Source organism: Saccostrea echinata, unplaced genomic scaffold (genome assembly GCF_033153115.1).
Source record: "Saccostrea echinata isolate AGI-Se365-2 ecotype Australia unplaced genomic scaffold, CSIRO_AGI_Sech_v1 ptg000002l, whole genome shotgun sequence".
Lineage (NCBI taxonomy): Eukaryota > Metazoa > Mollusca > Bivalvia > Ostreida > Ostreidae > Saccostrea > Saccostrea echinata.
In genome coordinates this window covers 30,628,048-30,641,314 of record NW_026889751.1, presented here as the reverse complement: position 1 = coordinate 30,641,314, position 13,267 = coordinate 30,628,048, and the positions used below count along the sequence as shown (strand labels likewise).

General features: G+C 34.0%; 2 protein-coding genes across 2 annotated transcripts in view; one reads left to right on the top strand and one right to left on the bottom strand.

The window, feature by feature from the left end:
• The window catches only part of LOC133177085 (mitogen-activated protein kinase-binding protein 1-like), a 67,646-nt gene extending 61,265 nt beyond the window's left edge, over window positions 1-6,381 (bottom strand). Inside the window, exon 1 of the mRNA XM_061312188.1 lies at window positions 6,173-6,381. Coding sequence (XP_061168172.1) covers window positions 6,173-6,247 — 75 coding nt within the window. The 5' untranslated portion in view covers window positions 6,248-6,381. The remainder of the gene's footprint in view (window positions 1-6,172) is intronic.
• Window positions 6,382-8,682: 2,301 nt separating this feature from the next.
• Window positions 8,683-13,027, top strand: LOC133177334 (E2F-associated phosphoprotein-like). The gene is made up of 5 exons (XM_061312389.1): window positions 8,683-8,794; window positions 10,176-10,363; window positions 10,709-10,825; window positions 11,537-11,747; window positions 12,351-13,027. Exons 1-5 carry the CDS (start codon window positions 8,718-8,720, stop codon window positions 12,610-12,612), a joined length of 855 nt encoding a protein of 284 aa, XP_061168373.1. The 5' UTR covers window positions 8,683-8,717; the 3' UTR covers window positions 12,613-13,027.
• Window positions 13,028-13,267: the final 240 nt, after the last annotated feature.

The window sequence follows — 13,267 nt, the reverse complement described above, 5'->3', positions numbered from 1 at the left end:
TAATTATAGCTCATAAAGATGTTGGAAGAGGATAAAATCTTCAGTAACAGTCCTTATCCTATAGTCGTTGTACTGGATAAACGTTTCCAAATTTTGCCACTTTTTTTTTTCAATTTAAAACTCCCAGATGATAGGTTACAGGACCCTGAACCAAAATGGGTCAATTAAGCCATGTTCCAGATAAACGTACATGTACAACAGCTATATAGACATAAATTGCCTGTATTTGGGGTGTGTGATGAAGGCATTCACTATTCAAACACAGTTAATACCAGCCATTATCCATTCATATTAATGTGATAATAGAACGTACTTCTCGGGATCATTGGACTGAATTCCTCAAACTCCAATTCCCCACCTAACAGGGACAACTCTGTGAAAAATGTCAGTCTTAATTCACCCCATCCAGTCATGCTCAGTATTCAAAACAATACCCCTGAATGATACAATATTTGTTATGAACATACTTGCCAACCTCCAACATGTAAAAATCTGGTCATGACAAGATTTGGAAAGTAAAAAATCTGGTCATAGCGTGTAACGACATTCACGGCACATTTTGTACCATGATTAAATTAATATATCTATACTACTATATTAAAATAATAGACTCAAATTTTTGGCCTTTAATACCGATAAATCGGAGGAGTACTGTCTTTTGTTTGATATATTTTAAACATCATTGGTACTTGAAGATTACCAATTTGTTTTTATTTTTTCTCAATTAAGCTTCGCTAATTAATAATCAACGAAAATTCCTCAAAAAATTCCGGAAATCATCTGGATTTTTTGGATTTTACAATCTTGCGCGTGCGCATTACATTCACGCTAAATCACGGTGTTCAAATCAATCTCCCTTGCAGAGTTGTCGTTCGTTTCTCTCTCATACACGAATGTATGAGCCGTTGGTCGAGAGTGTGTTCAAATCAGAGAAAACAAAAATAAATACTAAGCAGATGTATATTTCTTATTGTATAATTTCTCTAATAAGAAATCAGTAATATATATATGAACAGAATATATAGCAAATTTCCAATGAAAATTTACACGTATTTGTCATAGGGGTCGGAACCGGGGGGGGGGGGGGGGGAGGCTAGGGGGGCTTAGCCCCCCCTTTTTTTGCAAAGATAGACATAATATAGGCATTGAAAATTGGGACTTACCTTTTTTCGTTGGTTTAGCCCCCCCCCCCCCCCAACTTTCAAATAGCCACCCCACTTTCAATTTGCTTCTGAAGCCTATGTTCGTTTCTGAGTTTATATCCATACAAATGTGATATTGTGGCCACGTGGGTAATCATTCGCCATCTCGGAGACACATTTATTATATGTTATTTATATCTCTGGCCATCTCAACGGAGGCAAAAAGCTCATGATCGTAGGAGCAACATTAATGTAACTACCCGATTTATTTTATCCCTCCTCTTTTATGTTTTTTTGAGGGGAACTGAAGGGGGGGGGGTGTTACAACTCCAGTTAGAATCACATCTTAGTGAAGTAGGCATTCTTTTTCCGCCAAAAATTACAATAATAACTACGATATAAAAATTATAGACTCGAATTTTTGGCCTTTAATACCGATAAATCGGAATTTAAGAATACTGTCTTTTGTTTTATATATTTTAAACATCATTGGTACTTGAAAATTACCAATTTGTTTTTATTTTTTCTCAATTAAGCTTCTTTTTATATTACTTTTTCTATGTACTAATTCAAGGATATTACATTAATTTTTATCAAAACAGTCTTTTACATATTATATACCTGTCTATTACCTGTGTATATATAAAGTACATGTATATGTATTAGCCGTGCTTAACTCTTTTATGTTGAGGTCATATTTTGAACAAGTTGAGATCTGCAGTGTTAAAATTGTTACAATTTTTTTTAAAACCTTTACTTTAATAACTGATTGTGTAAAAATACCAGCTTAGCACATTTCTTCATTTTCATTACTTTGCTTGATATGTATCAACAGTGTGCTCAACTCTTTGCTGTTGTCATATTTTCAATGAACATCCATAATTTCTTTTATTAAATTTGTTTGGAAGGGTGAAATTTATGTAAGCTCCAGCGTGATTCGAACTCAAGACTTGATTTATAGCTAACTGGTGGTCAAACCCATTCTGCGCTACGCCGTTACGCAACAATTTAAAAAAAACAAGACAAAAACAAAACAAAACAAACACCAAAAAAAAAAAAAACACAAAAAAAAAACAAAACAGAATTATATTCACATTCATTGTTTATTTAAAAAATACCTTACAATATGAATGTGTTGATGTATCTATTTTGTAAATGTCCGATATGCATATGGATGCATTCATAACAATGTCAACCCGTGCACGCACGGGTCAAAGTCTAGTATGTATATATAAGTATTTGTGTATTGAAATTATTTTATTAAAAATAGGCTTTAATTACACTGATAAAATATTTAATATATATTGATTAAATTTACATGTTAAAAGAGCATTAAAGGTTTCATTATTCAGTATTGACCTTAATTAAGTGTGCAATTTTTTTTTTTTTAAAGGAAAGTCTTTTCAGAATCTGCATTGCTGATTTGAAGTACATGGAAAGTTTGTGCTAAATTTGAAAGTATTCTTATTTTGGGTTTTGAAGTTATTTTTCCTCTCCCGAATTAATTTGATTAACAAGTGCTTTAAATGTACAGTTATGCCTACACTATCTTCGAACACTTTATTTCATCTCATGAAAGTTTTTTTTCCAAGATTCCTTGATATGTACATAAATATCGTTTCTCATTTTCTTGGTTCAGTTTGTTCCTGCTGGCCCTGATAATGATCTCTTTCTATCAGAAGCCATTTTAAATTGACTTAAAACGTTGATTTGTCAAAACAACTCTCAGGTAATTGTTTACGCCTGCACTGATAATTAACTGGTACACGGCCTACTGAACAAAGCCATCGGCATTGTTTACGTATATCCAGCTTGGGTTGTAACTGGAAGTTAAAAGTGCAACCTAATTTACGAACCAAATCCAGAAATCAGGAGATTTTCCGGTTGTTTGGCAAAAACCGGGTGAAAAGCATGACCCGCCGGGTCATAAAAAATAATCGGGTTAAGGGTAGAAAAATCGGGTGTAACCCGACGAAATCGGGTGAGTTGGCAACTATGGTTATGAAAACTACCATTTATTTTTTTTTAAATATGCATACATTTATTTAACCAAACTAAGAGAACAATTATAGTCTGATGTCTTGGCGTCGGACATCATTAGATTAAGTCAAGGCTTAGTTGTTGAACAATAGTATTCTAAGGATAACTCGATCTTGGAAACATCATATTATCTTATGAATGAAGATCCCAACACTCAATCAAGCCATTAAAGCATTGGGCTTCAAAACAAAATAAATCTTGATACATATATCATCTTAATCATAATTATACATAATCATTACAGATTTCATATCATTTAGCCAGTCTTGAATGCATCATTCATATCCAGCAAAACAGCAGGGATGACCCTAGTAAATAAGTCAGTTCAACGTAGGGCTGTCACGAGTACCCGAAATAACCGAGAACCGCGGTCCAAGTTGTTCTGTTCGGTTCCGGTTCCATTTTTCCGGATTTCGGTTCGGGTCTGGTTTATATATTAGAGTCTGTTCAATACAAAAAATGGCGTCGAAATCAAAGGAATGATGACAATAACAGTGATAAATTAACATCACAACTGAAATCTACTTCATTCCATGACAAAACACCTGTCACGGAAGTACAGGTGACTCTCGATGACTCGAACTCCGATCTCTCGAAGTTCTCGATCTCTCGAAGTAAACCTCCGGTCCCGTTTTTTTCTTCTATATAACTAAACAAATTTACTTCCTATCTCTCGAACTTCCAATCTCTCGAAGTTCTCTATCTCTCGAACCAAGACCTGGGTCCCGTTACACACATTTCATTGTTTTTACTCTCTATCTCTCGAAGTTTTGATTGCGCGTGTGCACACGCCGATCAAGCATAAAATTAATGCAGCTTAGACTTACCTGGATAACAGTGAACGCCTCGGGCTGGCATGGAGGTGTTAATTGGGTGTTTACATAGATGACACTATACCTGTGAGCATCCGAGTGTTGATATAATTAATTGGTTACAAACGAATTGCTTCACAACTTATTTTGACTTGACAGCGAGACGATAATTTTTAGAAAATAATTTAAGAGACATGTCAATAATTTTTCATAGATTATGAAGTTTTATTAGAGTTTACATAATCCCAGTATGACAAACACTGCACAAGAAATCCTATCTGAAGAACTGAATACCCATTTAATACGAGAAATCTGGTGAAGGACCCGATGAAGCCCTGGGGGTAGCCACACCGACGATTGCTATTCAGGTTTCATGTAATTATGAAATGAGAACAATTAAAAACTGAAACTTAAAGAGATCGTTTATTTATTCAAAATACGATCATTGTTGTTGAAATCAAGTGAATTACCTGTAAAATACTAATGAAAACGTGCAATGACATTATCGACATATACTTCCGGTATTTATAATAGTAGAACAATGATGATCGGAACTGAAAATTCCGGATTTTATTCACTTTCTGTCTCTCAAACCCCTCGATCTCTCGAACTTTTCTTGCGGTCCCTTGAACTTCGAGAGATCGAGAGTCACCTGTATTAGATAATTATCAAAATGAGCAGGAATGGTCAGGTTGTGGCTAATAGTAGGCCAAGTCACAGATGTCTAGACGTTCGGATGGTTAAGACTTGTTTCCAATGTAAATTTAATGTAACAAATAAAGATTTTTCAAGTTAAATTCATGAAATTAAGGCTTAAAATAATGTAAATACCCGACCCGAAAAACCCAAACCGAACCAAAAATTTACAGAACCGACCCGACCTGAAAAATTTTGGAACTGTGACAGCCCTAGTTCAACGCTTGTCCAATATATCCATCAGATTATTTACATATAAGTATCAGTTTATTCTTAAATAATTTAATTTTAGTTGTAACACGTCATTTGATTGGATAAAAGATTTTGTTTATATTGTATAACATAAGTTGCCTACATCACAATGAGTTACGTCAAAAACGTATTACTCCGCTTGATGTTACTTTTAAAATATATGCTCAATTTGAAGCCATTTTTGGAGGGAAAAATTGTCTTATTCTCTACACTGAAATTAAATTATAAAGAATATTAAGCGTAACTGCCCCAAGTTATGTTATATCGTATAACATTAGGTTAAAATAAGCTTCATTCCTTAATTAATCTAGACTATCTATTTTATTCACAATATAAGACAGGCTTGTCCCTAAGACCTGGGGGGCTGGGGAATTTCCCCGCCTATAATGATGTAATCCCTGGTTTTTCTCCTCGAACCCCTTTTGGAAGGAACCGTAGACCCCCTTCTACTTTTTTAAAGTCCCCTGCTATTTTGATTCTTAGGGACAACCCTGTAAGATGAAGCAGGTAATATAACCCTATTGTCATGATTACAGGAGGGGATCTCCCATAAATCACTTGTTTGTAAAATAACACACAGGTAGGACAAGCATGTTATATCATCATTAGACATTACGATTAAACGACAACACAAAAGTGAAATGCAATGAAGCTTAACTTTGTCTGTGTGTACCATGTTATGTAAAAATCATTGCTCTACGAGCATCATTTATACACAGAGCTTTAAAATTTCCTTTTTTAAATAGAATCTGCTTACAACTTTTAAGTAAATACAAGGCATCATTATCAATATGCTGATCCTTAATATGGTTTAAGCATGTGCACTGCATGGATGAAAGTAAAAAAAAAAGGCATTGTCATAATTCATTTAGCACTAAATACATTTAAAAACACAATTCTTCATATAATTGTTTCTGACATCTTACATATGTCAAATCTAACTCATTATTAGTATTAAATACAACTTACTTTAAATGTATCTTCCAACTTTTTAGATACATGTACAAATCCCCCCCCCCCCCTCCCAAAAATAAATCCTTTAAATAGGAGTGCACACCACGAGTGACAGTGATTTACATTATTTGCAATTTAATTTACAAACTGTATTTGCTATTTTTCACCATAAGTTGACAGAAAAATCTTATGTGTACAAAACGTAAACATTTGTCACGTTCAATAACTGATCGCGCTTCGTGGGCCTTATTTTCACTTGGTCCGTTCTCACCTTACCCTTTGATTTATGGGAACAGGCCGACTCCGTCTCTTCAGAGTCGGGGATCGAATAATCCTCCTAGAGATGTCCATCTTTAATTTTCTGCGGGGACATGTTCACATCGAAATGTCCACTAACACGGGTTGTGCATAACAATGAACACAGATCTTTACTCCATTGCAGTTTTGAATCAGAAACCATGCATGCTACGTCAAACAGGCGCTTGTAACCCATGTTTTCATTGGATGATATAAATTGCATGCTTTATTTTTATTTAAATATTTCAATTTTTATTCAGAAAAGGCATTTATAAGGGATTTAAATAAATAAATAAAAGATTCACTAAAGGATTAAATACATATTTAATAAATAAATAAATTGGGGTCTCTCTGTGGAAAAAAATCAAACAATATTATGTTAATCAAATGTTTCTTTGATATATTTCATAATTTATTTATTTATTTTTTATGAGAAAAATAAATTTTTAATACTTTTAGAAATCTTTTTCATCTAACGTAAATGCTCATAAAGAAATTTGCCTGCGAATTTTTCTATTTATTTTAATCAACATTTTTAAGTAAAGACATAACAGTTATATAAACAAGGCTTAATAAATGGACAGGACTGACATCAGGCTTTTTCATTATTCCTCTTCAAATTTTCCGATCATTCCTTTTTATTTCAAATCAATTTCACCTATGTTTGTTAAGGAGAGAGAGAGAGAGAGATTCGGAGAGAGATAGAGAGATCGCCGAAAAGGTTCAGTTTTCAGTATAAGGATGTCAGGTTTTTCCTGCTGTGGTGTTATTTATATCTCTTATAATAACGATTCTCTTGATGAAATTTATTAAATCAAGCACATTAAAGTAATAAACATGAGGGTGGGGTGGTTTGGCGATATCGGCAACCGGTCTTAGATATGGCAAGAAACTTTAATAAAACAAAAATATGACTCCCCACCCACCCCACTACTTGCCATGCTTTTTGCTCTCTAACAGCAGAAGAAAAAGAAAATTTAGGGTCGCAGTCTCGAAAATTTGATTCGGTTTCTTTTTATTCATTACTTTCATTTTCATTTATTCGTTTATGTTTTATTTCATTATTTCTGACCCCTACACCCTCCCTTTTCAAAAGAGAGGTTGAAATGCCCTGAATGAAAAATTAAAATCTCATTCTAATTTTAAACCATTCAGGAAATCCTTTTCAGACCCGTAGCAATAGTACGTTAAAAGTGTTTGTGTGGAAGGGGGGGGGGGGGTCCCACAAAATCTGACAAGCTAAAAAAAATTGAACTATCCAATCTCAAAAATCCTATCTCGTGGATGTTGGGGTTAAGGGGGTTGGACCTTTCTCTTACTTTCTGGTACATTTTTTCCTAGTCCTGGATTTTGCCAGTCCTCGACCTTACAGCAACCAAAAAGTGGCTTTGATTGAGTTCACTCTAAACAACTCCTAATAAAATTAAATCTGGACAGCAGCAATTTTTCACAATTTCATGGAATGTCAGGCCCGTAGAACGCGGAGGAGGGGGTCTACTTTATTCTGGGGATATAGTATTTTGCTATTTTTTTCCTTTAGATGCTGATTGCCCTCCCCCCCCCCTTTTGTTGTTGTAAGGTCGAGTACTGGCAAATTCCAGGATTTGGACAGTATTTTTTCTTCTTCTTTTGCTTGTCAGATAATTTTGGGAATCCCCCCCCCCCCACACACACACTTTTGAAACCTTTGCTTCGGGCCTGCATGTTATTCTGATATAGTAGTATGATTTTTTAAATTATTTCAACATTGATAAAATATTTAGAATTTCTTAATTCGATGGTTATTTAAAAATATTATTTATTCAGTTTCATTTCATTATTGAAAAAAATTGAGCCCCTTATATGTTGACGTACTCGATAAATTCAAAAGAGAGAATTTAGCAAAATATTTTGAATGTAACTTACGCAATACAATCAAAACCGGCTTTCAATATCCGCAGTGAAGATCGAGACGTTTAATATTATAGAAATCAGAGATTGGTTTCAGTTAAATATTATAATAATATATAATTAAGCAGTTCGACCATCATGTCTTGAATACAAAACACACCACACCTTAAAATGTAGAGAATGTCCCAAGGGAATAGACGGAAATTAAGAATCCACATAAATATATAGGTTATTCAATTTTCTAAGAAAAAGTGTCTAAATATTAAAGTACCTCTTTTTTAGTGTCTGAATTAGCCTCTATTCTATCACTTCTCTTCATTTCTCATCATAATATCCGTGTAGGATAAATATCATATGTCATACCAGCTAACTGTCCATGTATCAATAAATAAATGTACGTTAATAACAGAAATATTTTTTTTTTTCCTGGGGCTACGACACCGATATCCGGATCGATATTTTCCATACCATGGTGGTTTACTTTTAGTTTTTCTGATCAAGATCGTCTGTGCGTTTCATGTATAAGACATTTATTAACTCGTATTTACTAACAAATAAGGACTGTGAGTGAAAAAATGAAAGTAGGCATGCAGCGTTTCTAGAACGTAAACAAACAACTGTGAACTGAGAAGAAATGGCAGGCTTCTTTCAGCGAGATCTGGATGCTGATTACTTTGTAGATGATGACAGCGACGTTGAAAGAGGCAGCAGGTCTAATTTGTTTGCTATCTTAGTCGAACGTTCAGAAACGCACAAGTCACTGTACTTCTCTATTTCAAATTCACTTTTTCACGTACGTGAAGTGAATAGGACTAAGTAACGTAATGTGTTAAAGTGCATTCTATCCAAATATTGATGAAGTAACCATTGGGGCGAGCTCAGTTGCATATAATTTAGTATGTTTTACAGTGCCACCATTGGCATTGAGGCGAGCGCAGTTGTGTACCATTAAAAAAAAAAAAAACTTTACATAGCTTACACTTTAAACTTTGATCCGTGCCTCCTCAAACTTCAAATTCGCACGAGACAGTCTAGACTGTGACGTCACATGACATATTATGTAAGTTGCATTTAGATAGGACTTTTGCAATTTTGTAAAAGAAAGGCATTGTAAAGTAGATTTTTTGTTTCGTTTAAGCTCTCTGCAAGAACTAAATCTTATACATGATAACTGTGGGACTGTATATTCGCCATTATGGAATCCTGGTAGCGAAGGATATTTTGGGAAGGTTGCACAGGAAAATTTTCCTGACAAATATACAGATTTCTTTGCAAATTTCCTCTTTAGTCTATTGAGCTCGCTATTACTGAATACCTGTTTTACACTTAACATCCGCCTTTCCAAACTGCTCAAGACATTTAGAAAGTCTTGACTGTGACATGACCTCATTTGTTAGACCTAATTGCATTTCTATAATGAAGTCTAAAAAAAATAAAGCAAAAATTTTACAAATAACATTTAAAATGTTTAACGGTGCAACCGATGGGGCGAGCAGAGTTGTATACCATCAGAAATCTTAAACTTACACTTAAAAGCATTATTTGCCTTGTTCATGTTGATCTTCAAACTTCAAACTGCATGAGACCCATGGCAGTCTAGTCAGACACAGACTTAAAAAATAAAGTCATTAAAGATAAAAAATAAAAAAGGACTTAAAAAGACTAAAATTGCACAGCAATGACTCTGCAAGTGAATACACATTCATTCTTTTAACTTACATTCAATTATACATTGGAAAGAGAGACCATTGCATGTACATGACATCATTTGATAAACTTATCTAGGAAGTTTATATTGATATACAAAGCTTCTTATTCAGGTGCAACATGTCTTCACAAAAAAAGATATAAAGAGAATGTGCTTAATAACTATCTGTTGAAATTTTAAATTTAATTTCTATTGAGATCTTCACCTGTAAAAACTCAATCATCAGTTTTTTGAGTTTGATTTTATTTGAGATGTGAGAATCCTCAAATTTGCTTTCTCATAGTTTAGTTGTTAGACCTTTATTTTGCAATTAGGGCTGCTTGCTGAGATGACTATAAAAATTTCACCCTTTAAAGAAACAATTTTTTCTATTTTCTTTTACAGTTCAGATGATGAACTTGATTTCACTATCCACTGTGCCAATCAGAAAAGGGTGCGAGTCAGGCATAGCTCCGTGTCCAGTAAAGGCTCGTCAGCTGAGTCTGATTTTGAGAAGGAGATGAACGAGGAATTAGATCGGAGAGTTACAGCTCTGGAGGAGGCTCGGAAATCAGGACAGAAGATGTTGTCAGGTAGGTATTCATCATCATCCAGAACGTAAAATCTGAAATAAGGACAAAAAAAGCCAGGTTATTTTACTCAAACATTCAAGTAGTGTGAATTTACATGTATTATCAGACGAGGAAAATATTCAAATTTTGACAACAAACTACAAAAATATTTAACTTGCAGTAAAGTATTAAAAATATTAGTGAAAAATTTACACTAGAGCAGGACATGGCTATAATTCCAACCAGCAGCATCACTGATGATCTGATTTTTTTAGTTTCATAAAGAATGGAGAGAATAGTTTATAATTTAAAAAAAAGTTTGTCAGCTGTTTCTTTCTGATTTTCTTAATCCTTTCTATTATTTAGGAAGTAAGAATGGAGAGACTTCAGAACCAGGATGTTCTAGTGGACCGTCTAAACAGGACAATGGTTTTAATGATGACGTCTATTTTGACTCGGATGAAGAGGAAATGATTAAAGGGGGTAATGTGGAAAAACTATAATTGAATAAAGAAGGAGGGAGGGAAGGGAGGCGTCCTCATGTACATTTCAATCTAAAACTATTCCATATTGTTGAAGATGCATGTACACTAGTTTGCACTGGAATTAAAGATGTTTTTTTTATGATGAAGTAAAAGTTGAAATTTAATAGTAGAAAAATGTAGGACAAAGAAGAGAACATTTTTAAAATAAAAGAATTCAAGTAAACTGAATTAAAGGCCATTTGACTTTCTACAGTATTCATATTTAAAGATCTCTAGAGAGACCACTTATGGCTGAAAATAGAGGAGGATCCCATTTTCACCAAGAAATAAATATGAAAAAATTCTTGGAATCTTTTCAAGTTTCACCAGTCTGTAAAAGAGATTTACGTTTTGTGTAATTTAGATTAAGTTTGTGGATCCCCCAACTTTTTTTTCTCCACATCTCCCATTAATAGAGACTGATGCAGTAGAGAATTAAAATTTTAAAAGAAGGAGATGGAGAAATCTTTCACTACTGAGCTGTTAGCTTACTGTAAGAGATTCAACTCATACACTCAAGTCAAGGATAGGTCATATTAGGGTGTCAGAGCTTGATGGATCATTTTTTTTCTGTTTAAAAATCATATACGTGTATTCTTTGATCCCAAACAATTTTTTTTGATTTTCAAACTTAACATATGAAATTAAATTTATTTTTTTAATACCACAGGAGACAAGAAAAAGAGAGAGAAAGCTGAGAAGTTGACAAATGATGACCTTTTATATGACCCTGATCAGGATGATGATGACCAGCGGTGGGTGGACAATCACCGGCGGTCACTCATGGCCAGGGACAGTAAAGCTCCCAGAAAACTGCCCACTAGTGATGCTGTACTAGACTGTCCAGCCTGTATGACCACACTGTGTCTGGACTGTCAGAAGTAAGTGTATTATTACAGGCAAAACCTACAGATTAAATAAGTTTCAATCATGGGTCACTGTAACAATTTTAACATTTATAACACCAACATTAAAATAAGGTATTTCAAATGAGTAGATCTATTGTCTTTAGCTCCAGAACTGTAGCTCTCTGGTCTGGGACAGAAAATTCGGACAGACATATCAGAGAGCTACATATCCAGCCATTGTAAAAACCTTCGATTTACTACACCGTTTTTTCCTCTCATGCTTGGATGGATCTGTATCTGTATGTCTGTCTGAATTTTCTCTCCCAGAGAGTTAAAGTTCTACAGGGTATATGTTGTCCTGTAATAAATAATGTGATGAGAACTTCTCATTTACAATATTTTGTTGATGAAGATAAATCACCACATAGCCCTACTTCAGTTTAATAAAAGAAATAGAGTATTAACAGGTAACGGCTAACATATTTAAATGAATTTTTTTTTAATAAGATAGGGACTTACATTGATTCAACCTGTATTGTGCCCACTCTGTTCATTAAATTTTATCAATTAAAAAGAAAAAAATTTCTCCTCTCTTGTAGAGAAGATCATTTTTTTATTTTGTTATTTTTTTGACAGACATGAAAAGTATCACAACCAATATAGAGCCATGTTTGTGATGAATTGTCATGTGGACTTTAGTGAATTACTGAAACAACCTCCACAGAAAAGCAAGAAAAGGAAAAGACAGCAGAGCTCACAAAGTAGTCAGCAGGAGGAGAGTTCCCAAGAGAAGGAAGAAAAGCTACATCCTGTGAGGTGTACAGAATGTAACACAGTAGTGGGCGTGTTTGATAAGGACGAGGTGTATCATTTCTTTAATGTTCTTGCGGGTCACTGAAATTATGTGGTTTAGGGAACAAGAGGTCACTTGCTTGGAATTCATTCTGACATTGACCATTTCAGAACATTCTGAAAAAAACTTCTGTTCAGAGAATTTGGCTTATAATAAGATATACTTCTGAATATGAAGGTCATTTGTCAATGGTGCCAGGAACGTGTTAGAATGTTACTTCCCTTTGATATGTTTGAGAGATGGCTCAATATTTTCAGAACTCCAATTACTGTGGAGATAAAGTCAGTAATTCAAAATGAAATTGTTTCCATAGATTAGTAACAACTTGAAGAGTTTAAAGCTTTGAATGCTTAAAAGCCCAGACTTGGAATAGTAGCTAGTTCACTAAGTCAAGTTTTCATTTGTATAATACATGTATGTGTAAGATGTCTTATTTTGATTGCAAGTTTTGATGAATTATAAAGCTTTTCATTTCTTGATTACATTTTACTATAATTGTTTGTGAAGAAATTCACCATTTTCAGATATATATATATAAAATAAAAATTGTTGAAACAGGCATCATTTTATTTTAATAACAAAGTTGTAGGGGAAATACTGAATTCATCATGTCTGTCTGTCCAGCTGTATGTCTTTAACAGCATTTAGGTCACTGTTCAGATTATCTGATAGTGGGGGGCCAGAAAAAATAATTGGCAAG

Bases quoted from the DNA above. Each gene is read 5' to 3' on its own strand.
- LOC133177334 (XM_061312389.1), top strand. From the start codon at position 8,718: ATGGCAGGCTTCTTTCAGCGAGATCTGGATGCTGATTACTTTGTAGAT. The intron at 10,364-10,708 runs GTAGGTATTCAT...TCTATTATTTAG, and splicing joins AGGACAGAAGATGTTGTCAG to GAAGTAAGAATGGAGAGACT. The intron at 10,826-11,536 runs GTAATGTGGAAA...TTAATACCACAG, and splicing joins AGAGGAAATGATTAAAGGGG to GAGACAAGAAAAAGAGAGAG.